Source organism: Lutjanus erythropterus, chromosome 17, assembly GCF_056507025.1.
Source record: "Lutjanus erythropterus isolate fLutEry1 chromosome 17, fLutEry1.hap2, whole genome shotgun sequence".
NCBI classification, from domain to species: domain Eukaryota; kingdom Metazoa; phylum Chordata; class Actinopteri; order Lutjaniformes; family Lutjanidae; genus Lutjanus; species Lutjanus erythropterus.
This window is the reverse complement of record NC_139333.1, coordinates 28556137-28583067: the sequence shown is the minus strand read 5'-3', so window position 1 is coordinate 28583067 and position 26931 is coordinate 28556137. Positions and strand designations below refer to the sequence as shown.

The 26931-nt window shown below is 40.3% G+C and overlaps 1 protein-coding gene across 1 annotated transcript; it reads right to left on the bottom strand.

The window, feature by feature from the left end:
• Positions 1-3809: 3809 nt before the first annotated feature.
• On the bottom strand, positions 3810-21442 carry map3k14b (mitogen-activated protein kinase kinase kinase 14b). Its single transcript, XM_084741224.1, has 16 exons — positions 21363-21442; positions 21191-21253; positions 16695-16979; positions 15495-15570; positions 14403-15198; positions 12594-12728; positions 12321-12450; positions 12070-12198; positions 10687-10791; positions 9284-9447; positions 9041-9191; positions 7381-7962; positions 6426-6532; positions 6222-6342; positions 6036-6136; positions 3810-4995 (listed from the first exon to the last, which is right to left on the bottom strand). Exons 3-16 carry the CDS (start codon positions 16963-16965, stop codon positions 4831-4833), a joined length of 3033 nt encoding a protein of 1010 aa, XP_084597350.1. The 5' UTR covers positions 16966-16979; positions 21191-21253; positions 21363-21442; the 3' UTR covers positions 3810-4830.
• Positions 21443-26931: the final 5489 nt, after the last annotated feature.

Sequence of the window (26931 nt, the reverse complement as noted above, 5' to 3'; positions counted from 1 at the left end):
ATACATCAATAATACTCTTACATATTTTACAAAAACATTTTTAATAACTAAAAGCAGGAATGGTAGCCAACATAACTGATTTAATCAGAATATTTTCACAAATCCATAAGTTGTTCATAATACCTATTACTATAAAGGCTCATTTTCAGGACAAAAGGACAGAAATCGGGACCATTGATTCTTATTTGGGACTGATCTCAGGACGTCTGGTCACCCTTTCTACAACTTTTTAAACCTTTTACTATTACTTCTTCTACCATAAATCCTTGAATATTAAAATAACTGATAAATGTAAATGTTATAGTGTTTTTTATCCAGAAAAAAACACAGCTCCCCTGTTTACATGTATTAGTTCACAGGACATTCTTGTCCTCTCCAATATGGCAGTGACACTGACACACAATCCAAAGACCAATGTGGCGTCTAACATATATTTCTATGGTCAAGATACTCAAAATATAGTACGGTGATTTAGATGCTGATGCATGAACTCAGCAACAACACACATAAATATATAACCTTTCACTGCTTCTATATTTATTGTTTCTTTATTTTGTCTCAGTACTGAGTATTTTATTTATTATTGTATATTTTATGTTGTAAATGCACATTCTATCTTATATATATATATATATATATATATATATATATTCTATCTTATATATATATATATATATATATATATATATATATATATATATATATATCTTATTATTATTGTTATTTTACTAGCCTACTTTATTATTTTTACATTTTTCACACAATTGTACTTGTATAACCAGTGTGACATTAACCATCTGAGCCTTGAATCTTGACAACAGTCCTCCAGCAGTTAATGTTTCCATGACAGTGATTTCAGCAACAGGGAAATAAGCCAATTTATTGAACAACAGAACATTTATTACAAAATAGAAAACGTTACACTTCATAAAATGTTTTATTAATAACACAAGTCATTGTGAGCTTCCAACTTTGTGGTGGCAGTTTATCCTTTTCTTGTTTCCACATGACAGCACCCCCGTGCACAAAGCCAGCTCCATGAAGAAGAACTTGACTGGCCTGCAGAGAACCCTGACCTCAACCACATCCAGCTCTTCTGGGATCAACTAGATCAACCACCCAGCATCAGTGTTGGGCTTCACTAATGCTCTTGTGGCTGAATGGGAGCGAACAAGTTCAGGATGTGAAACCAGAAGTGTAGAAAGTGATTTGTGGCTTTAAAGCAGCAGATGGTTTTTGACCAGAGGTGGCAGAACTTCACAAATTCTTTATTCAAGTGGAGGTACACATACTTGTGTAAAAAAAAAAGACTCTAAAACTTCTTTACTGCAGTAAAAGTGAAAAAGTTTAGGCTCTGAAATCTTCTCAAAGTATAAAAGTAAAAAGTCGTCCTCTGAAGGACATTTCTACTGACTGATTCTGAGTAAAATGAACCGAACCTCACCTTTTCTTTATGGTCGAATCTCCCTCTCTGTTTCCTCTTGTTACGTAATTTTCATCTAATTATGTCTTTTACGTTATTTTCATCTTCTTACATTGTTTTTATCTTGTTACGTCTTTTATGTTGTTTACACCATTTTATTTAGTCTTGTTACATCTTTTACATTGTTTGTTTTTCCTTGTTATGTCGTTTATGTATTTTTTTTCTTTTAGTCCTGTTACATAGTTAGTTATGTCTTTTTTTGGTTACATCTTTTACATGGATTCTGTCTTGTCACCTTTTATTAAAACTAAAGTAATGAGTCTGTTTTTAAAATGTAATGAGTAGAAAGTTCAGATGGTTGTGTTAAAATGTAAGGAGTAAAAGTAAAAAGTTGTCAGAAAAATAAAAAAAAAAACAAGTAAAGAACAGATACCATAAAAAATCTACTTAAATACTGTAATTATTTGTACTTAGTTACTTCCAATCTCTGTTTTTCACATATTATTTTGGTCATATAATGAAGTGGATTCTTAACAGTTTTAATATAAAACTAAATTTCTCTTCTTTTGCTGATTGGATTTTTATTCAATCAGTTGTTTCAAGGCAACAAACAGTCCTTTAGCTTCTTCTGTGTTGACATTTTGCAGCTTATGAGCTCCTGAACACCTGCTGAAAGTCAACAAAGATCTCTTTATAGACTCTGCAGGAGGCCTCAGTTCACTGAGGGCTGTTAGATTATGATCCTTTGTGAATTTTCTTTGAGGCCAGACGGATCCTCACACAAAGAATCACATTATTAGAGTTAGAGGAGTGTCTGTTGTGATGCTGTGTCCAAAAAAAAAGGAAATTAGAGTAAAACATTTGCTGCTGGGCTGTGAGAAGGTGGTTGGCTGTGTTTAAATATTGACTTTAGGAGGAGCTGCTTGAGTGACCCTACATTCCTCAAACACATCACGCCTCATTTAAATAAAAAAATAAAACTTACCTGACCAGAAAACCAGAAATAAAGTCTTGTTTTTTTGACATTTTAACCATTTTATTAACTGTTTAACTCAATTTTCTGTAAATATTACATCAACATGAATGTTTGTTTCAAGTTTTCTGGTGAGGAGATTCTGAATTATTATAAAGGGTCAAAGAATTTAAATATGTAGATGGAATCAGCCTCATCAAATATCCACCCAATGTTTTCAACTGTTGAAATATCCTCCAGTTTTTCTAAATATAAAACAATAAATTCCCAGACACGACCTCAGTGACCTCACTGTCCACACTGGCCCACTTTCATATCTATATTTGTTTTAATTCACAGTCACATCTAAATGAAAACATCTCACAGTGGACTATGTGTAATGTGAGTTTATATGAAATGTCTGGGAAACCATGTGTTTAAATCATGTGGTTTGATCACATGTCACAGTCACATGAACTTTTCTCTGAAAGGGCAAAGGCTTGTTTCTTTATTAGTGCTGTAAATGTTTCCTAAAGGCTTTCAGTGCATGGAATATGTATGGAAGACCATTTCTGCCACTGTAATGGGTAAAATGATCCTATAAGTCACTATAATGAAAATCCATCTTGAAATAATATCTTAATAATGACTTCATACAGCAAAATAATGAGTACTTTTAGTTATTTTGTCAAAGTTACTCATTGTTTTGCCATATTAAGTCATTATTATGTGATATAAAGTCATTATTTTGCTCCCATTTTCATTGTCCTCTCCCTATTTTCTCCCTGGATAACAATTCTCCTCTATTTCTTCTGATTTCTGACAGTTTTTACACCTTTTTTCTTAATGTCCCTGAACTGCTCGTGGAGTTAACCACTGTCCTCCTGTGTGGACTGAAGCTGGAGGACACAATGAAAGGAGGCATTCACCTGGTAGGTAATTTTTTTTTTATTTATTAAGATATAAAAGGTCTGTAACGTTCAAGTATTAAAGTCTTAGGGCTCATATTGTATTATGACACTTATTTGTTGTTTTAAAGGTGCAACATGTAAGAACTGACCACCTGTTGACTTCCTTTTCCAAATAAATAGCAGGCAGCATATCACCTGAGTAACTGCAAACTGCTGCTAACTGTAGCTGCCTTTAGCTCAGTTAGCTCAGTTAGCCATGCAGCTAGCTGTCTGGAGCATCACTAGCACAGGAGCTTTGTTGGCTAGGAGGAGGAGATTTGCAGGTATGGGGGGATTCTGGCGAGGGCCAGCACTAGAATGGGCACCAGAACCAGAGCCAGGAGAGCAGGCAACAGATCTGGGCTCAGCAGCCTCCCAGTGAACCTGGCCGGACCGGGACTGAACACAGCCTCCGAGACAGACGGAGGCCAGTTTGATGAGTGGGGATACAGTACAGAGGTGATTTATAGCAGCTCTGACCAGGACACGACAAAGACACTCAGGAGAAGTAGGAAGAGAGGGAGGTGAGGCGTCAGTCCTCTCCACAACGCTCAGCACTGGAGGAGGGCCTGGCTTCACACATGCACATTCTGCTACAAGGAGAAAAACGTCCTGCCTTGTTTGCATTTCTTTAAAACAATCACAAACATCTTGGGTGGCGCAAAGCCCAGGGTGCAGCAACGGTGCACATGTCCGGAGGCGAGCTCTGGCAGTAACATGGCTAAGTCACCCTAAAAACAGCTGCTAGCTTGTTATGTTTTTTACTGTTAGCGTCCCAGACACTAATTTTGCAGCATGTAAGTTGCAGCTTGGAGGTTGTTTTTGTTTCCTGGTGACTTTGAAGAGGCAGACAGCGGATGTCACGATGCCGACTGAGACCAGGCAACCAGTGGCAGTCTTCTACCTGCAGTGTGCGTCCGGTGAGTCAGATGAGAGCGAGGTCAGCCCTGAGGTGCCCGGAGATTTACCCGGTGAGAAAACCACCTCAGTGATATTGGCAAACTGGATGCTACTGCAGCTCACTATCACCTCTTGAGGTACAAAGTGGTATGACAAGACAGGATGGGCTGAAGCTAGCTGGTTAGCATGCTAACTTCAGTAGATATATCTGTGACACAATACATAGACATCTTTGACACAATGTTAAAACTGTTCTTTCTTCACATTCAGTTGAGAATTTAGTTAATTTTTGAATATTTCAAACTAAAATTCTTACATATTGCACCTTCAAGCAGCTTCGTTCACTCTAAAGCTTAAAAGGCAACAAGGAACATGACAAACTAGTTTTCACATCACAGAAAAAACTAAGAAATATACTGAAACTGTCCATATAGGGCAACGTTAAAAAAAACAACAGTCAATAATACACTGAAGAACTGATAAAAGCAAAATAAATCACAGGTTATCTGACTTTCACCCACGAAAATCAGTTATACCGAGAACACAACATGTACAGGTACATATATCTTTAAGTTAGTGCAAACAACAACAAAATTACATGTGTGTCATTCTCGTAGTTCGAGTTTGCCGTCTCTGACTCTCCACCTCCAGCGCTGACATCTGTCAGGAGCGGGAACGCAGCGGAGCCACAGACATGACTCTTTGATCTCTTGGTCAAAGGACACCGTCTTCCTGTCCAGCGTCTCCAAGGTGAAGGCCTTCCCTGAGATCTGGATGACAGAGGAGATAAATCATGAGGATTTTCATCAAACCTCAAACACTGACTGAACTGTGTCACCAGCATCAGGTGATGAAAAGTGGGTTGAACGTCCGGTCAGATTCATAATCTTGTTTACTGACGATCGTTACAGATTTGAATCCAAATTTTGCCAGTTTTTTGACGATTTTATCTGACATTCTCATTCTCGTCGACATTTAGCATTTGAGAACTTTGACATCATCAGTGTTCCTGACCAGCCTTCACCGCCAGGTCATTAACAGGCCATCTCATTGTCTTTTTTTTAATTTCCTCTCAGAAAAACAATAGAGGACATGTTAGCTCCCTCACAAATGAGAAAGAATAAGTGGATTTTGGCAGAATTAACAGGCTCTCTTTTTGTTCCCTCCTCTGTAAAACAATACACACATTTTAAGTGCTTTATAAAAGGTGTACTGCAGATAAACTTGCAAAATTTCTTCAACAGTCTTTTTTCTATTTGGCAACGGAAATAAAACATCCTGTGACCCGCCTGTGGGTCACAACCCAATCTGCACTGAAATCAGGTTTCATTTCTCTTAATTCTAGTGCAGCGACATGCCTCATACTTCTTGTTCCAACGTGTAATTTGTTTTTAGACATTTTCCAAGTAAAACTATTCTTAGATTGTTTCACTTGCTTTAAGAAAATAAAGTTTTCAGAAGCCATTTACAGGCAGAATTGTCTTCCTAACGTTGGGCTTCTGCACTGCTAGAGACTGAACTTCCCAACAGAATATAAAATAACATTAGCCTCATATTGACCAGCTACAACTGTAAAAAAAAAAATCTGCTTACACACTGATGCATCAGTAACATTAATCCAATAATATAATCTACATGCAGTTAAAAAAATTAAACAATATGGTACATTTGTCATCAAGTCCAACACATATTGTTGTTGTGTTTTTGGAGCCTTAACTCCTGAATTCAGCCCTGAATGAAAAATACACAAATAAAAGTCACAATCCCAAACATTTAAAGAAGAAACTTCAACAAATCGACCGTTTCTTACCTGGTCACTGATTCCTATCGCAACATGACCCACTTTGACCTGCCGGCGTTCACGAATCCTCAGACACTCGCCCTGCACGTTCTCAATCCAGATGTCAACACCTGCAGCGACGGAGCAGAAAATAAATAGCAACGAAAACAGAAGTCATCCGGTGTGTGACGCGGTGATGCAGTCCCGCCATCTTACCTTCGAAGCAGTACGAGGACGGCTGATTGGCTGAAGCCAACCACTCCAAGTGTCCATCTGTGTGACTGTTGCAGGAAGAGAAAACTCCAGAGCTCAGATCGTCAGACGAATGGTCAGAGTCCTTAAAAACAGAGAAAAGGTTAGTTTTTTAGGGAATAATTCTACATGTAGTGCTCACATACACCTGAATCTACAGATACACACCTTCTCTGAGGCGTCTATCTGCGATGTGTCCGAGCAGCTGAAACAGGACGGAGGATCATCTCGAGGTTCAGGAGATGGGGTCTGGATTGTGGTGCCTAAAGCCACTTCTAATAACAGACAACAACAAAACATGTTTTTCTTCCCTCTAAAGGACAATACCAGTGTTTTTTTTTGTTTGGGTGCATCTACATTAAATCAGGTGAACGTTTCAAATCTTCCTATGCTTTAATGTGTTGATCACCTCAATAAATTTGTTGGTGTTTATACTATTAGATCATAAATGTCTAAATAACCAGGCCCCTCAGGTGCTCTGTGGAAAAGTGAAACCTCTTGGGGTGTATGGCTCATTAATCCAGATACCCGTCATCACACCAAGAAGATTGGGTTGTGGAATAAGAACAAGTCAGAGACCTGAAACAGTTTTTAACTAGTCAGTAATGTAGGATTTTCTTTTCTAAATCTGCCTTGTTATCTGATGTGTCAGCAAAAGCTGCTGTGTGAGTAATGGGTGTGTCCAAGTTGAGCAGCTCAGTGACCTTTTCACTACATACAGCTCTACCAGGATATGTGACGGGCCTTTCACACACAGTGTGACAACGGCACCTCTGCACCGATTGTTTCAAATGATTAACACCCCACTGTGATACCTCTGAAACTCTGCAACTCACACCAAAACTGTCTGGATGGAGAAATAGGACTACGGGCCAGGGAAAAAGTGAACTGTCCCTTTACAACAGACTGGGAAAAAAATCTGAACTAATCCTTTAAAATGCTCCTTTAAATATGAGGAAAAACTCTGTATCAGCTGCTCTTCATTACAGCCTCTTCGTACTGAAATGTAGCTCCAGCAAATGAAATAAATTTATTCTGGACATGTATCCAGTCAACAAACTGGTAAACAAAGTGTGTTCCCCTCGCTGAGCTGTCGTCATGACGCAGAGTTGTTCTGACTCACCGTCTCTGAGGTATTCCAGCTCTGGCTCTGATCCCCAGGAAGTGTCATTTGTCTGATGGCCTTTCTGCAGCAAAGGGAAAAGACCTCGGAGAGCATGGAGGTACTCTGTGGAAATTGAAGAGTCCCACTCTTCCTCCTCCTCCTCTTCGTCTCCTTCCTCCTCCCAGTCCCCCTCATAGTCCCTGTCAGTCTTCAGCCACTTCTCCTGAATATACTCCTCCTCTCCCATGTAAATATCGACCTCTGAATCAGACCAGGTGTCCCAGTCTTTTTCATCGGCAGTATAATCATCCTGTAGGGATTTTGGACAGGACTCCCATTCTCTATCCAAGCAGTCTGTTTCCACTTCAGAGTCGTGGTCTGAGTCACCGTCTTTCCAGTTGTTGCTGTCCTCGTCCACTGCTGTCGTCCTCCAGGGGCTCACCCAGTACATCGTGGGCGCTGAGCCGGCAGCTGATGGTTCAGCTGGGGAGGTGACGGGGATCCCAGGTGACAAAGAGCAGGGGGCGTCGTCATCCTGGCTCTGGCCATGATACAGCTTCTCACAGGCGCTTCTGAGGGACCAGGGACTCAGACCTCCAACTGTGTGTGGAGAAAATGTTTGTGTTTAGAGTCCTCAGTTATGCAGATAATGTCACAACAACAGTAAGGTTTGTTTTCCTTCCTGAAAAACAAAAAAATATCTCTGTCTCTATGGACAATTACTTCTCTTCAATGGCCAAAGCTAGGTTTGGAGCACCTCAGGGGTCAATCCTGGGTCCTATTTTATTTCTCCTACACTTGCTTTCTCTCATATTCTTTGCTGCCAAGACTTCTACTACAATTTTTATGCAGATGTCACACAGCTATACCTTCCATTAAAGCCCAGGGACATTGGTATATTGCACTCATATGTCTCCTTGATGTCAAAAACTGAATGCCACTGGACGAACAAGTGAACAAACATCAGATTGTTTCAGTTTTTCTCAGAGAAGATGTCTTAATATGCTCTGTGCAGCAAACATGCTAAGCAAACAAAGAACAAACACACATGCATTGCCCAACCACACACATTGTGCACATCTCCATTTTTTTGAGCACTGGCACCAAAACAACAACCAGGTCCTGCGCTGAGGACGTATTTTAAGGAAGCATCAGGATGCATCAACATTTACACGACAAAAGATATGAAGTCAAATGCGTCCAAGACAGAGAGACCATTTTTAAAAGCAAGTATACGAGGGTCTAAAAGTTTCAGATGCTTTTATTTTGTCACGTCCTGTCTCAATCAAAAAGAGTAGACAGGCGACAGACTGCACAAAACCAACTAGAACAAAGAGACGGGATCACATTGTACCTATTTCAGCCTCTCTACACCGGCTGCCTGCTCGCTTTAGAATTGATTTTACTGTTAACTTTTAAAGCATTGCATGAGCAGACACCTGGGTCTAACACTGAACAAACCTTTACATAACGTGTGATCCTCAAGCGGTGGCCTTGTAGCAGAGTCACGTATGTGTAAGACCAGGGAAGATTGAGCCATGATTGAGTCACTGTTGTGGTTTCCTGCCTTTTGTCATTTTTTGTTTTGTATGTAAATCACTTCCTAATTTTTGGTTCAGCACTGCATAAAAGTGCTTTTTTCATAATTAGATGATTCTGAAATAGATAAGTCATGGACCTGCTCTGAGGGCCTTGGTGGTTTTCCTCCTCAGCTCCTTTGCCGATGCCCGTCTGTCGGGGTCCTTCTGGAGTCCGGCTCTGAACACTTTGGCTGTGAAGTTGTTGCAGTTGGATGGCACCTCCCAGAGAGGTGGAGGCTCGTTGACAATCTGACAAACGGATGATGAGAAATGTGTGAAAACCTCTCTGTCCACTCCTGCGTGAAAATATCACGCTTTCCTCTGATGACACAGACTCTCACCTGGAGACACAGGGGATGGGAGTAGTAGCGTATCCATGGGTGGCGTCCGTTGAGCATGTGCAGTAACATACAGCAGCTGCTCCACACGTCTGCCTTGGCACACAGTCGGTCCCCTCGTGCCACCTCAGGGGCCATGTGGGTCTCTGTGCCGGGGAAGGCAGCTCCTTCAACAGACAAACAGGGAATTAATTTTCATCTCTTTGTCTTTTCTCTCTGAATTACCTCGTCTTCTCCCCTGACTGGTTTCCACATGATCATGTTCCTGTTGTTTAGACATCCTGACAAGTCTTACACTGTTCCACCTTCAGGATCGCTTTAGGCTTACAGCAACGATAAATGAAAATTAAAATGTAAAAAAACAAAAACAAAACGGGGCAAAAGAGCGGCACATGGTTCCAGACCCACAGGTTGCTGAGTCCTGGCCTACATGGTTGCCATACTGGTGAGGTCTGCCAGTAAACAATTATAATGTGTACTGAGAGACACAGAATTCATTACAAAATCTACTGTAACTCACGTAATTCTGAACCAATTTTCATGATTTTCTTTTGTTAGAAATGTGACAGATCAAACATAATAACAGCTGCTTGTTGGAATAAACAGGATCATCAAGTGTAAATTATTCAGAATTTCAGCTTTTGTGAGTTTCTCCAAAAACGATTTCTGCATCTATTATATTGTTGTAAAGCTGCCTCATTGCTGTAATGTTAAAAAAAACCATACAAACCCAGGAAGCTCGGTTATAATACCATTACATTGTTACATGCATCTTAAAGAAAACTGAGACTTTACTACACAAAACATTATAAACTTTGCATACATCTAGATAAGACAATTTACACTATATTATATTACAAAGAAAGTTCAAAACTTTGCAAATCTCTGCTGGTTGCATCTGACAGTCACAGTGGCACTGCAGCAGGTGCTTCACCACCTGTTGTCTGACAGAGATCTGCACTCTCCTGAGGGACCTTGTCTTGTTTTGTCTTCTCATTTTTTGTGATTTTAACCCGTGGGTTTTTCAGCATTGTTTGCATGTTTTCAGCAGACTTTGCGGATATCATTTCCTGTCCTCCGTCAGCGTTTCATCTTTAGCTTTCTGTTATTGACTTGGTAAAGAGCAAGACAACACAAAGCCCACCAGTCAGACTGACCTTTAGAAGAACCATGTAGCAAAAAAAGACCTTTTAAGCATAATTAACCCTTTGAATAACAGGTTTTTCTTTCTCTTAGTAAAAAAAAGTAGAATTATAGTGAAATTTGGTCAATGACAAATGTATAAAGGTTTTAAATTATTCTTTCTCCTTTATTGTATTTGCTTAAAGTTAATTTGTGTGATGAAATGGAGCTATCAAATGAATGATTATGTTTGAATGTAACTTTTTATTGCTGACTTTACTCACCCCTGAAGGCCTTGGTGCTCCATCCATTCTCATCTAAAGTCTCTGAGAGACCAAAGTCACAGAGGAATGTGTCTCTGCAGTCTGCAGACAGCAGCACATTGTCAACTGGAATAAAATCAACACACAGGATTCAGTGAGACAGCTTGTTTTCATTTGGAGCTCATTATGAAACAGTTGACTGAGAAATCAGGAGGCTGTCAGAGGCTGTCAGACTGACGGGAACACGGGGAGGGGGCTGCAGCGTCTGCAGCCTCTGCAGCGGCTCCCGAACAGCCGTCTGGAGGCAGCACAAGATAACATCTTCAAAAATAAAACGTACATTTCTTCATGAAGACCTGAGAAGATGAGACTGGTTAATGTGGCGTTTGTCGGCCGAGTGAAGCTGCTCACAGCGAGGACAATAGAGGGGCCTAATTTGAGCGACCCCCTTCCCACTCAATCCTCTCAGCAGAGATTACTGAGGGTTTAGGGGTGAGGTGTCACTTTAGGATTACGCACCAAGACTGAGGATGATAGCTGACAGAGAAGCAGCAGATAGGAGCTTTACTCGGCTCAGTGTGGGCAGGTGTGGTTTTACACCAAAATTAGTGCAAATAGGTTTTTTTTTTTATATAAATGTGGATAAACCCACCATAAATAGGGGATTAATTCTTTTCCCATTACTGTTAGATGAGCCTTTCTGTCTTTCTTCCTGATGTGTAACGTTTAAGGACGCAAACACGCTGGAAATCAGGGTTGTTAAACAGTAAGCTATAAAGGTGGTCACTTTTTCATACCACTGCTAAATGGACAGTCCTTAAAACTAGGAATGTTATTTTGGAGCTGTTTTTCTACAAAACCAATATTTACTGTGTTGTAGCTCTGTTTTGGTCTCCACCAACTCCTGGGAAAAAATGTTTGTCTCTTTATCTGCTAAATGCTCCACAATGTTCATCAGCTTGTTGTTAACTTTGTAGAGTACAGTGAGTTTATCTGAGTTTTATTACTGAAAACAGCTGCCTGCTTCTGGAAACGACGCCATGAGCTGTGAAGCAGTGAGACTGAACCAAACATCAGTAAAGACTGTTAGAGTATAACTTGTTTAGGACTTGAAATTCAAAGTTTAGTACTTGAAACTTGCCTTTCCTGACTTTAACTTGAGTGCAAAGACTTGAGACTTGCTTTGAACTTGCAAAACAATGACTTGGTCCCACCTCTGCTGATTAGTGCAGCTTAAAGCACAAGACTTGAGTTACCTTCCACCACTAACAACATACTGTATATCCCATGCAGGTGTGACTCAGCTCACCTGAATTATTCAGGTGCTGTAAACTCCACTAATCAGGTGCACAAAACAAGTGAAAATAAACACCCAGTCTCATGACGTCTAAAAGAAGAACACACCTTTGACATCCAGGTGAAGGACCTGTCTGTGGTGCAGGTGTTCTAGCGCCCCCAGTGTCTGATGAAGGTAGTGCAGGGCCAAATCCTCAGGCAGGGAGTTCATCTCTTTTAGAAGCTGAGCCAAGCATGCTGAAGAGGTTTGGACACATCTTTAATTTACTTTTAACTCTGTGATTCATTGTCTCTAAGTGGGCAATAATACTGCAGATAAAACATGAATATTATGACTGCTGGTGCTGGAGAAAGATTACCTGGCTTCAAGTCCATGAAGAGCACAATGTTGAGGCCCTCCCTCACAGTCCCGAAGAGCTCGACGACACGAGGAGAGTCGAGAGCGCTCCACGTGCTCACCTCCTCGCTGCTGAAGTGACTCAGTGGAATCTGAGATCAGTGGATGACAATAAGCTGAATAACATCCCAGTAACTTTAACTGAATCATCAGTTCGGTGCTCAGCAGAAAAGCTCTGGGTGGTGCATAATATGTGCACTTTAAAAGATGACTCACTGTTTCTTGGCTTACGTACCCTCTTGGCAGCACATTTGAATCCAGTCTTCTTGTCCCGGACACAGAACACATCGCCGTACGAGCCGTTCTGGATGTGATGGAGGATGCGGTACTGCTCTCCCTCCCTGTACTGAGAGCTGCTGGGCTGAAGTTGCTGCAGGGTACAGAAATAAACAGTGAAAATAATCTAATTACGAACAGGCTGAGATAAAAGGCAGAGCAGTTAAAGGGTAAATACACACAAATCAGAGATATCGCTGTGGCTGTTTGAAGGGTGTAATTCTGAGATATTTGTACTTTAATCAAAATCTCATATAGATAATTGATGAAATGGTGATGTGTGATGTGAAAGAGGTTGTTCAGAGTGTCAAACCCAAAGGAAGTTCTGTACTTTAGCTTTATTTGAGCTCTGTATTTTTGAGCTTTACTGTTTTAGTTCAATCTCACTGTTTCCGGTAGCTGTTTTTAGCGAAAAAAAAAAAAAAAAAAAAAAGGTGATAAACCCCCTGTACACTACCTGCTCAGCACCAACCAGAAGACAAACAAAGTTAGCGACTAGCTGGAGAAGAAAGTGGAGCATTAAGCTGCAACAGAGCAGAAATTCACCTCCACATGCAACCCTATCTCCTTAAAAACATGTTTATATATTATTAAATCATTTTCCAAATTAGATTGTGCTGACAAATGTAGAAGCTGGATGGATTACATTGACATTAAAATAATGTTTAGGGTTTTTTTTTTATCTTTAATAACGGGACAAACTGAAGAGTGTGGCAGGAAAGAGGGAACGGCATGGGATCAAACCAGGGCCTCTGTGATAAGGACGCAGCCTTTTCCACGTGGGACATGTGGACTGAAAGGAGAGCTACCAGGGCGCCACGGCAATGTTTGTTTTGACTGAATGAAGCGCGTCATTTATCTCCCACACCGTAGTCAGAATGCAGTCCAGTCTCATGCCAAAACATGTAATAGACCCACAGATCCACTACATGATACCATGTCAGTGTCATGTTTTGGCTCGCCTTGGAATGAAAAGTACACACATGTATGATGGTGCAGTATCTGTGGGGGGTGATAATGATGGGAGTAAAGGATGAACATTATATAAAGAGCAAGGAAGAGGCTGGGGTGGAGACATGAGTCAGACACAGGACTTTCACATGGGAGTTTGAGGTTTGGTTCATGTTTTAATTTTACCCCAAAGCATCATGTGTTACCTAACCTTAACCAAACTTTGAAAATGTTGGTCAGCTAGCTTTATTTTGAAAGTCTGAGTAGACATTATGTGTGACACTGTCATGGTGGACCGGCAGGTCTTGTTGCATGCTTTGGCGTGATACCAGGTTGCCAAAAGCAGGTGGTTGGGGTGAACGGCGGGAACACAAAGCCGAGGACTTTGATTCCAGAGATCAGGTTAAGATTAAGGAAGCGTTGCGGCTGCTGATGGCCTGGTAGCTCAGATGGTAGAGCGTCTGCTCCATGTACTCCATGTATCAACTCTCGCTCCCCCTTTCCTGTCATATCTTAAGCTTTCCTATCAATAAAACCATTAAAGCACCCAGAAAATATTTATAAAAAAGATTTTAGTTGCTGTTAAATTCTCATGAACACTTTCTTTAAAAGTCTTTGCTGACTTTTCCTGCAAGATCAAAATCTTTCCTTTGCTTCTCATCATCTTCTCCTCTTGCAAGAACTGATGTTTTGTTGAAATCAGTTTGTAATTTCACTGATTCAGGAGCAGAGTTTGGCGTTCATAACTTGGGGTTTAAAACACATGTAGGCATATTAATATGCAGAAAATAGTGTAATCTGGATATAAATGTCTTACATGATGAAATATGAGTCCTTCATTGAGAGGTTTGCTGCTCTTCCAGTCATTCAGGGTTTGTTTTATGAGATCAGTTGAAACCGACAGCTTTGGCATTTGTATCACTCTTCCTCTCAGGATGTCCAAAACTGCCTCAGTATCTCTCATGTCATCAAAACCAAACCCACACTGAGGAGTGTCCACAGTGCTGGGGGTGTAGCTGGAGTCTGAAATTCCCAGTATGCTTTGAACACACCCTGTGGAGTCTGAATCCCACTCAGCCTGAGAGGACGAGTTAAAACCGGACACATGCATCAGGTCAAAGGTCAGATTTGACATCCTGGCTTCGACTCCACAGTTATCTGGGACTTGTGTGTCGTCCTCTGCATGACAAGACGAGTCCGACTCGCTCTCATGAGTGCGGATAGATTCAGAGTCCGAGTCTGAGCCTCCTCTGTCTTCGGTGCTGGACGTGTCCTCTGTGTGTCCTGATCTGTCCCGGTCCTCTAATCCTGTGACACACTCACACACATCTGTGCAGCTGCAGGACTGCAGGTCTCCACAGCTGCAGGCCTGCGAGTCTGTAAACTGAGGAGGAGGCGGTATGATCTCAGCAGATGATGTCATCTCTTTCTCCACTGATTTCAGCCAATCAATCTCCTGCACCCACAGGCCTTGGATGATTGGAGGCTCCTCCCCTCCCTCCTGGCTCTGTCTGCTGGTTTTCCTGCGATGTTTCCTCTGGAGGTGGTGGTGCACCACCTCGAAGGCCTCGTCCTCTGTGTCACTTGTCAGTGCAGCTTCCTTGTTGAGCAACCTGCAAAGATATACATCATGTTTAGTGTCCTGAAGCGTTACAGATTCACAGATCAATACACACTTAAGTTGATTAATTCTTAGACAACTTAAAGCCCCTATGTGCAGAAATTTTAAGGCCATTATAGATTCTTTTGCCAAGTATTCTGAAGGCACAAGTTTTTGTAAAATAAAGACTGGTACAGTGTACGTGTTGCTTTCAGTCCTTCCCATAGGGCCTTTAAAATATCTGCTCTTAGCAGTATTTAGTTTGAGACGTGCTGATGATGATAGTGTCTGCTGTGTATTGTGACGTACCTGAGCTTTTTGAGCAGCTGAGATCTTGAGTAAGGACACTGTGTGTTGGTGGGGCTGAACTCCTGAAAGTCTTCCCCTGGGACAGAGAACCAGAAACAGGTGACAACACATTGAAAACTCATTATTTAACATGTTATATTTTGTTTGTTTAATCTGGTCAAAAAAGCCAGTTCGCCCTGCTTCCAGTCTTCACGCTAAGCTAGGTAACGTCAGCTGCAGACAGGAACACTTTGGTCCATCGCTGCAATATGTCAGTGTCACCGCAGACAGGAGTCTGTCATGTTATATTCATGGGTTCACAATCAACATGGAGTAGGAACAAAGTGTTCTTTTTCTAACATAGGTAGCTTATGAACCTTTGAATATAAAAACGACCATCCATCAACATTTACTTGTACGGGTCAGTCTAATATGGCAGCGATGTTGATGTACAATCCAAAGGCCAATGCAGCGTCATGTCTGTGATCAGCTGCATGTTTAACTGACAGATATGAGACTCATCAATGTTGTCATCCAAAGAAATATCCCTTCAACATCAGTGCTTTCGATTTTGATTTACGGAACTGTCTTAGTTCTGATGCTCAGCTAAAAGCCCAAACTGGCAGCAAAAGCTGAAATGTCCTGACGTTCAGCCTCTGGTATGAGCGCCAACATCCAGGGTTGCCAGGTCTGTGTGACAAAACCAGCCAAATGTCAAATCATAACCAGCCCAAGGGCCGATAAAGCTGGTGCTGATGGACAAAGAGCATTAGGCACGTTTTGTGTGTGCGTGATGCATCTACCCAACCAGCAGACAAAAAAATTAAACCCCTGGTAACACTTCAAAAGTAGCTGATGTCCATGAGAAAACCACAGACCTGGCAACCCTGCATAATGCAGCTCAATAGAATTTCTGCATGGTAGATGTGCACTTGGGTAGACTGTGTTTAAATTTGTCAAACTTTCCCACCGACTCCTATTTAAAAGTTTCAGTGCACTAAAGATAATCACACTATTAGTGTGAGCACATCATGCCAAAAACTAGAAATACAGTTTTCATCTGGTAAACATGACATACTAAACAAACAGGAGGGTTTATCCAAATAAATCCATCCTACATAACTTAGTATCAGTGTAAACTAACCCTGTTTCAATTACAGAAAAGAATCTGAGCCTCATTGATCACTGATTGATCCACACACTGTAGCCCTGTTCTCTTACTCTCTGCCTGTGCCACTATGGAGACACAGGGATTGTCTTCGGACACATCGCGGCCCTCTGTGACAACGTGTTTGGCAGTGCCACGCTGCATCACCCGGCTCAGATGGGGGGCGATGGCCTGGACCAGCGAGTCCTTTTCCTCCTCGTGCCCCTGGCTGTCGTCCTCTTTGCCAAGAAACGAGAGCTCAGAGCCTCCGGTCACGATGACGAACGGCGTGTTGGAGTTAAACATGCGGGGTATGGCCATATCTCTGTCCCTGTCGGTGTGCATCGACGCTGCGAGAACTGCAAGAGAGGATAAACAAAACACGGTCAGATTTTTTTAACCTTCTGAAAGTGGAAAAAGGTCATGGAGGCAAGAATTTGCCTCATCAATGATTTTCTACACGGAATTAAGAGACATATAAGGTAAGGAAGCATGTTTCACTGAGAAACTGCGGGTTATATTACTCCAGTAACCAGTACATGCATCACAACAGTGTCTACTTCAATGTGATGGTCATATATTGCTCAGTAAATGTTGTTATTGTCATTAAATATTGCTCCCTCAAAAGTCACCAGACTCCATTGCCAAAAACATAAATTTTGCCTGGTAGCAAACGGGAATTGTTGGTCTACCACTGCCTCAATCAGATAGTTTAAAAGATCGAGGCAGCCGTAGTCCAGCAGCTCCTGTGTTTTGCAAAGTAAAATTCATGTTTTTCCTTAAGGAGTTTGGTTGCCTTGGAGAGAGATTTGGATTTTGGATGGCTGACTTTAGCTGTGTCAAAGAACCGCTGTGCATATGTCAAAAAAAGTTCTCTTCTATTTAAATGCTTTGGTGCACATAAACACACCTCTTATCGGATCACTCTATTTAGCGTCCATGTAAACAGATAAGCTGTGATCTCTAATCAGAGTGAGTTCAAGTGGATTGATCAAATATTGTGTTTGAGATATTGCAGCTATTGTTGTAGATTAAAAGTCCTGCTGGTGCTCAGAGAAGCTTTTCTTTGGACCTGTGGGGCTTTGAGCTAAATGCTAATCTCGACATGCTAACTGGCTCACAATGACAGTGCTAACATGGTGATGTTTAGTAGCAGGTATAATGTTTACCATATTCAAAATCTTAGTTTAGTGTGCTAACATTTGTTAATTGGAGCTAAACACAAAGCACAGATGAGGCTGATGTGAATTTTATTTTGTGGTTTGGTCATAAATTTAGGACAAATTCTGATTCTACAGACAGATGTCTGCAAATGAATGCAGAATTTGTCAGCAAGGGGCAAGATTTTATTATTGGATGCATTCTGGTTTCTGTTTGTAGTCCGTTTGTAGTCCAAGCCACATTAACCAATCCCGTTTGAGCGGGCTTTGGTTGCATGGAGGTAAACAGTCTGTGAGGAGAGCAAAAGAGGAAGAATGCTTTGGCAGAAATGCATCCAGCGCCATCAGCTGGACAAGTGTTTTCTGAATATCCAGTGAAATATTTCGACATCTACTTCACTGACTGGCAACAAACTTTGTACAGACATTAGAGGTTCTGAGGTGACGAGTCTGACTTGATGACTTTTGTGATCCTCCAGTCTTGCTATCGTCTGACGACGTTTGTCCGATTATCTGGATAGCAGATAATGGATATCCTGGCCAAGATGTCCTCTTCCTCTGTGCACTGGTCAGTGTTCACCGTCTGCTTAGCAACTTGAGACATGAGAGTGGAACTGGGGGATAATCTCTGTAAACAGATGTTTGCATTTGAATGCAGATAAATTTTAAAAAAGCTAATAAAAAGCTAATCATCATCAGACAATAATTGATTGGAGGATCACTGAAGTCATCAGGACTCATCACCTTGGAACCGCGAATGTCCGTACAAAATTTGGCGCCAATGAATCAAGCAGATGTTTAAATATTTCACTTAATATTTAGTATAAACTTTGATCAGCTGATGTTGCTTGATGAAAAGTCAGAGGATCACCAAAGTCATTAGGATTCATCCTCTGGAGATCATGAATATCTGTACCAGTCTGGACTGATGTGGTAGACCAACAAGTACAGTATGAGCCAGAAACATCCTCATCTAATTATTCTGATATGTATTTTATTAATGTATTTTGTCATTGTCACTTTTTTGGATAGTTTCCCAGAGCAAACATTACTGTAGTGTGTAAAACTGCAACACACCCAAACTGCGGAATATTTTAGCTCTGTGTCATTTGATAATATATATATATTTTTTTAACTTCTGAGCAAAAAAATCCCCTCATATTATATATATTCAAGTCATGTCAAATCAGCTACAGTAGAAACAGTAAATGTGTAATTGGCGTTCTGATGCGGTGGCATTTGCCGTGGCCGGGCGTGAATGAACAGACACCAGTAGTGAGCCTGGCAAGGTGAGTATAAATAGCATTGAGAGATTTGGCACGCGGAGAAGCAGCCGCATGCCTTCCACTGAGGGCGGCCAGCTGTCGAAGTCTCTCTTCCTCAACACTCGCCATGTTGACAGCGAATACTCGGGGATCAAAACACACACACTTCCCACACACATAAAGACCACACTTGTCCTGAAGTCCTCGCACAGGGTCTGAGGGTGGATGTGATATCAGACCTGAAGCACTTCGGTTTGATAACGTGAGGATGTGAAACTGGAAATCACAAACTGAAACTACAACTGAAAAGATCCACAGCTGAACTGTGAACATTAACATGTGATAATCAATATATCACCTACAGTAGATGGTGATCAGCAGCAGAAAAACATATTTTAGGCCTTGAAAAAATTATCAACCAATCATTATAAGTGTACACTACATTTAGAATATTTTCACCACTCTTTACCATCAGACAGCCATTTCTGGCTGGAAACAGCTGTTATGTAAGCCAATTATCGCTCTCTCAAAAGCCACCAGACTCCATTGTCAAAAATGTTAATTTTACCTGGTAGGAAACGGGAGACGCTGGTCTACCGCTGCCTCAATAAGATAGTATGTTTTTATTATTTTTGGCTTTGGTGTTTAAAAATGTTAGTTCAGATTTACCAAAGTCACACAACAACACGAACAAACAAAAAGATTGAGGCAGCGGTAGTCCAGCAACTCCCGTGTTCTTTAAGGTAAAATTCACGTTTTTCCTTAAGGAGTTTGGTTGCCTTGGAGAGAGGGCTGTTTAGCTTATATAACGGCGGTTTCTCCTTCAAAAAGGCTGATGGCAAAGCGATAAGAATAGTTCCTGATATACAACAAATGCCTCTCTTCCCATGGTGCACTGCTGTTCACTTCCCTCTACACTCTGTGACCTGAGTACATTTACTCAAGTACTGTGCTAAAGTACAATAAGTTCAACAAAATTCATGTATTAGGTTGCACAGGGGCAGAGACTTCTCTGGAAAGAATAAGTAACGATAACCAACCGAGATTACTTTTGAAAAAAGTGTAATTAGATTATAGTTACATTGTCACGGGTTACTTGATTACTTTTTGATTATGTCAAAATTTTGAAACATTTTTCCGTGATAACTGAAAAGTCTATTACTCCAAATTCACCAGTTTTGTTCATGACTTAAATAGTATTTAGTTTTACTTTTAATGATGATTTATGGATAATTAAGTTTTTATTCCTTTTTATTTACATTGAAAATTTATAAGTGCTCCTCACATGTTACATGAGCAAAGTCCTGCATGTGGCCTTTGATTTAAAAAACGGCAGCAACAAAAAGTAAAAAAAAAAAAACACACACACAAAAACAGCGTCCAACATGTTGTAGAATATTAACAGTTTGTTTCACAAATGATGTGACCGACTGTGAATACTGAATTTGCAAAATATATTTTATTTGCATTGAAAATGTTTTTAATGTTTTAATAAGAAATAAATAACATTTGTGGAGGTCAGATTGTTGTGTTTGCATTCATTTTTAGGTGCTTATAAGAGGCAATGTTTTAAATATTTGATTTTGAAGTAATCCAAAAAGTAATCCAAATGTATTCAGATTAGATTGCACTTTTTGCAGTCAAGTAGATTACATTATAATCATCAATATTGCTATGTAATTTATATTCTTTAACTGATGACATTTACAAAATAATCTGACACGTTCAAGTCAAAATGCTTCAAGTCAAAGCAACTCTTTTTTTTTTTTATTATTCAATTATAATTTAAATGTATTAAAACATAGATATTTATGTTAAGATAATGAGAAAATATGAGTTGCAGTATGTAGAAATGGCCTCACATTCATGAACCTCATGCTCTTAACATGTTTGTTAGATATAAAAACAGAATAATATATTTTACTACGCAGTGAAAGGAGCCAGTCTACATACCTTTTGATACTTCAGGTAGATTTTAAGGACTTTTATTTGTAGCAGAGTACTTTTAGATTATGGTATAACTACTTTTACTTAGATAAAGGACCCTGCCTGAGGGTGAGAACTCCTCCAGTAAAACAAAATCAGCCTGTCAGGGAGGTTTAAAGTGTCAGCAGGGTGAAACTCAGCACCAGCAGAGCAGATTACCTCAGAGGGACGATCAGTGGCTCGTCTCCTGTCTCAGGTTCAGGTGAAATCGCTCCAGTGATTCTGAAGAAAGAGAAGAAGAAGAAGAAGAAGAAGAAGAAGAAGAAAAGTTCCCTGTCTCTCTGCTCGTCCTGCGTGTCATGTGTGAATTCAGAGTCCAAGTGTAACCTACCGGCTTTCTGCCCCTGCAGGCTCTGCTGATTGGTCGACCACGTGTGTGAATTATGAGCTCCTACACCTCAGTCACCCCCCCCTCACCCAACAACACCCAGAACACCCTCCACCCACACACTGCAGCCTCCACACACTCTGGATGAATACTGTAGATGCCCTCACTGACACTTGGAGCTTGTCTGTCAGCCTCTTTTAGTCTCCTGAATGTTTCTTTTGGTGCAACATAAAAGTCATAAAACAACAATTTCCCCGGACTAAATTAAGACACGGTGAACTTAGAATGAAATGTACTTAATGAAGAAGTACTCTTAAGTAAAAGTACCAGTATTATAATGAAATACACTGTAATATAATAAGGTAATGAAGAACAAAAATCTGTCACAAGTAAAAGTCCTGCATTCAAACTCTTACTTAAGTAAAAGTACAAGTGAAAGCATCAAGTACCAAAAGTAATAGTACTTATTATTATATATCAGATCTTAGGGATGTTTGTGGAATGTGCAGGATCCTGGTGCAGGGTCTCTGTAATATTGTTGGGATGTGTGTTTTGGTGTGTATGGATCTGGATGTGACTCTGGATCGTAGATGTGCTTGGCTGTGTCGCCTGTGTTCTCTCAAGTATCTGAGACAACTTCCTCCTCAGGGAGACAATAAGGGCTAATGTAAATCTAAAATATAAGATCATATTTTGGGTGAAAATGAAGCAGGTCCGGGGTTACCATCTAGACACAACCCTGTTCCGCAGAGGTCGCTACATTTCATCGCCATGTTACTACAGAAGCCCAGAACAAACAAACCAAACACTGGGTCTAGATACAGCCTTATGCATTTGCAAGTTTTGTAAACACCATAGGTTCTCCTACACACTTGGAAGGGGAGGGTGAGGGCAGTTGGTTGCAATCTGCAAACTCACTTCTAGATGCCACTAAATCCAACACAGGTCCTTTAAGTGCACAAAACTGGGCTTTTTTTGACAGTTTATTGCAGTGAGCTTGCAGATTGAAAGCATGTTGTTTCACTCTCAACATGTAGAAGAACCTACAGTGGTGGAAAAATACGCAAAATGTGAAAGGCCATATCTAGAGCCAGTGTTTGGTTTGTCCATACTGGATGGATTCTGTGGAAGAAAAGCTGCTGCCTCTGTAGAGATAAAGAGTTCATTGTAAGGTAAAGTAAATACAACAACTCTTATTTTCAGGTGATAATACACTAATGAAAACATTCTCATAAATATATATCCCCCTAAATCTCTCACACCATGCACCTTTAAATTCAAGCAAAATAATCCTGGTTTTTCACTTTATGGACGCAATTTATGTGTAAATTAAATTCTCACAGGTTTTAACCAGAGGTTAATCAGTTAATCTTGGTCCGGGAGAATGAACTAGAAATGAAGTCATTTCTAGACTGAATTTGATTAATAAATATATTCAAAGAACATTATATAAGGGTAAGAAAACAGTAACGCGCTAACATTGCTGTTGTTTTTCAGTCCATCAGTTGAGCTTCCTCTCCTCCTACACATTTGCTGTCCCAAATAGAGATGACTAGAATCTATGCATTCCTATGGGAATTAGCTAAATACCAGAGGAGGGAGTGTAAACACGCTGTGTGTGTGTGTGTGTGTGTGTGTGTGTGTGTGTGTGTGTGTGTGTCTTTCCCTGGCAACATCTGAATGGGATCAGTGACGGACCAATAGTGAGGCTGAGGAGAAAGTTTGCTCCCACGTCAAAGGGTTTTTGTCACTTTAGTCCTCTGTGCTGTTGGTGGGTCAAGTCTGCTAAACATAGAACTGAAAAGCCTCTCTGAGGTCACACAGCTTCTTAGGGTCTCACTGAGGCCAAATAACAGAAATTGATTAATTACAGTAGCTAACTTAATTGATTAATTAATGTGGATGAGTATGTTTGACAGCTTAAACGTGCCACACTAAAACCAAACTGTGCATCTTCTCTTATTCTGTGTTTAATTGTTTGACATTTTGGGAAATACAAGCCGAGAGTTAGATGAGGAGCTCAGTTCCAGTCTGTTTGTTAAATATGAGGAGCAGTCAGTTAGTTTAATTTAGGATAAAGACTGGAAGTCGGGGGAAGAAATGATGCAATGCCACTGACCAACAGTCTGAAAAATGTCCTACTGGATTAAGAGCCCATTTTCCAACAGCTTGTTATCCCGAAAACAAACGTCCACCGCTCCAAAAATACACACTCTCCTTTGAGTTGCTAACCCTGACCAAGCCGAGGACTTCAGAAAACTCAGGATTTGTCACAGCAGCTCACTGTGACAAATCCTGAGTTTTTCTGATTTCTGATTAACCCTGATTAAATAGTTTTAAGTGAAAATATTAAAATATTAGCGTTTACTGTCACGCCAATTAATCCACTCAGTATATATTTTTTAAATACAATGTTTTGAGTTTCTAAAATTCAAAACCACTTAAAAGTTTATCTAAAGAAGAAAAGTAAAGTATCTCAACAAAAGATCAGCGGTTGATAAAACTTTTTCAAAACTTAATCATCTGAGTTGTAAACTGAAATCTATTTGGCTTCAAATCTGGGGTTTTCTCAACTTTTTCATTTTTACATTGTAGTACTTTTACTTTTTATACCTGATGCTAACACTTATTTCTATTATTGTTAAGTAAGATTTTGAATGCTGTATATTGTACACACTGGAATGTTAATAATTTGTTTTAACATTTTTAATACACCATTTTAATCTAAACAACATGAATTATATTATTAAACCAAAACAATTCACACCACTATTAACAAAAATGTTGAACTTTAACATCTAAAAGTGTGTTTTTTTTTCCAGGTTTTTCAAATGGAAACTCTCACTCCGCTGTTAACAAAAGTAGTGATGTAGATTACAGCAATGATGCAACGTTGTCACGCAGAAACCTTCATCAGGCCGTGTGGGAAAACATTTGGAGAAGGGCAGGGAATTCTGACGCCCAAAACATTTGTACTTTGGCCAAAGTTTGAACATCTGGTTTTGAACACATACTGGGAAGATGCAGGATGATATGAAAACCTACAAAAAAAAAAAAATAAAAGTAATGGAGCCAACCTTAAAACTTTAAAAACTCAAATGAACTGTTTTTATTTATAAATTTGCATTCCCCACATTAACCCTTACGGGGCGAATAACGTACTTTAAATTGAACTGAAGTCTCTAAGTTAATCTAAAGTGAAAGCAGGCGTCTCTGTCCTCACGAAGACATCAGTCTGTGTTAAAGGACATCCACATAAGTAACTGTCCTGTAGATCGTCAACAATGGGGGCCTCACAGGAGGCGAGTATCTGACCTCATTTAGAGCTGAAACAGCATGTGTTGCCTTTTGTTTTCAACTCAAGCAGAAGAGCCAGCGTGTCTGTTTCTGACCACCAGAGGGCAGATGAGTTAAAATAAAGCTCCTCCAGCAGCCTGGCAACACCGCTGCCCTGCCAAGCTGACAGTAAAGTGGGACACCACCCCCCACAGTTGTGTCTCCGCTCGTCTGTCTCGTATTTACTCGGGTCGTCATAACAACTTTCTGATGACTGGGTCGAGGGAGGTGGGGCGGGCGGGGTGTGTGTGTGGGGATGTGGGGGTGGGGGTAAGAGGATATGGAGGGGAAAAGGCCAGAGGAAGTGTGTGGGCTCGCTGTGTGAGCGACTGCACATCCTGCCAACCGATAAACTTCAAGGATGACCTCAACGAATTTAATTATCACATCGAGCAAACTAATATTTTCAAGAACTTTATTTCACTCTGGAGCCTTCACCCGCCCCCTTCCTCCTCCTCCTCCTCCTCCTCCTCAAAGTACAATCTTCCTTGAAAGGCCAGAGGAGGAGGAGGAGGCAGGAAAAAAAGAAAACACATTAATGAACCAAGACGAGAATCTAAAAGTAGCAGTGACAACATGATGTGGATGTGAGCACATGTTTGGACATTTTATTCCAGGATGGATCTCATCTTTAGTCAAAAATAGTGGATTTAATAAAATTACAATTTCCTCATGACCTGTAAAGACTCTGACTTTGGGTTGTTTCTACGCTCCGATCCAATAAGATGAAATGTATTTGCCCCAGAATGGGACCCAGCAGCGTCCTGTATGGCAACAAAATACAGCTGCTAAAAATAATAACAAAATTAATTAATTCATTCATTCATTTTCTGTAACCGCTTATTCCGTAAGGGTATAATCACAACAATAATATATATTTTTAACGGACTGGTATCTGATCTGTGGTCGGTATCGGCCATTGGGAAGGAAAAGTTGGTAAGGGAACATCTCGAGAAGAACTCATTTAGTGTTTGGAAACTCTCCAGAAGCAAGAAACCAAAAAACAAAGACTTGATGACAACATGTGAGACAACATGTGAGACCGCTGTTCAAACACAGAAGCTGAGAAATACAAGTTTATCGTCTCTGTTTTTTGTTCTCTGCTGATGGAGCAGTTCCTGGATTTTGACATGACGATGTACTTGCCTCCTGTCTCTTGGCTGAGTTTAGAGAAATCTACCCTCGTGTCCAAAACACAAAATAAAATCATGTTTGTTCTATTTCAATGACGGACTAATTTTTTCCTGACCGACCAGTCCCTCTTTAGAGTGAAATTACAGAAGGCACATGCTCTTCGTCTGGTCAGTCAGTGACTATGTTCACATGCACATTCATTTTCTGCTATTATTGTGAATATGACAACATTCAGAACTTGATACGAGTCGTGTAAACAACATATTCCCTCTGGATATTCTGAATTAGGCCTCACACTGGTTAATAGCAAACAGGATGAATTTAGTGGACGAGAGCAGGACGAAAATATTTTAACCTCTTTGACAGAATTTACAACTGTTGTAATGCAGCTCCCTGAGACAAGGAGACGACTATTGCTGCGAGAATTATTACATAAAAATTAATACACAGAATAATGTTATTTGATATATTTCAATTCATTCTTTGTAAACAGTATGATGTCACTATAGGAATTTATTGTCAAACGTGTTTTATGTTTTGTGGATGTGAATGCAGCATCTTCCAATGAAGACATGAGAGATATACCAACATTATTCACGTTTTAGGAGCATTCTTTGCACGTGTATGCAGCGTATTTGGAATATGCATCTCAGTAAAGCCTTAAGGACGCACATCATTACATTAATCAGAGTATACACTGCTGCATGTAGATGGGAATTCATTTTCCTAAGCCATGTAAACAGGACTGTTCTGCCTCTGATACAGATTAAAATACTGGATCAGGTACTGGTGAGTACACACGTCTATGCATCCAAATGATACAACGTCAGAATCTGTATCAGAAGCAAAATAATGGCATTGGAAAACCTCTACATGCAAACAGAATTCATTAGTAGTTTTTCAGAATAAGAGCAAAAATCTGAATCTTTTGTGCATGTAAACGCAGTCATTGTTCATGCTGCTTTAACCAAATGTATGATAACTAAACATCCAAATTGTAATAAACTATTTAAATCACTTTACATGAAATTAATCTGCACTGTTTGTTCGTTCCATGTTCCCAGGACCTCTCAGTAAATCACAGACAAAATAAAGATCAAAT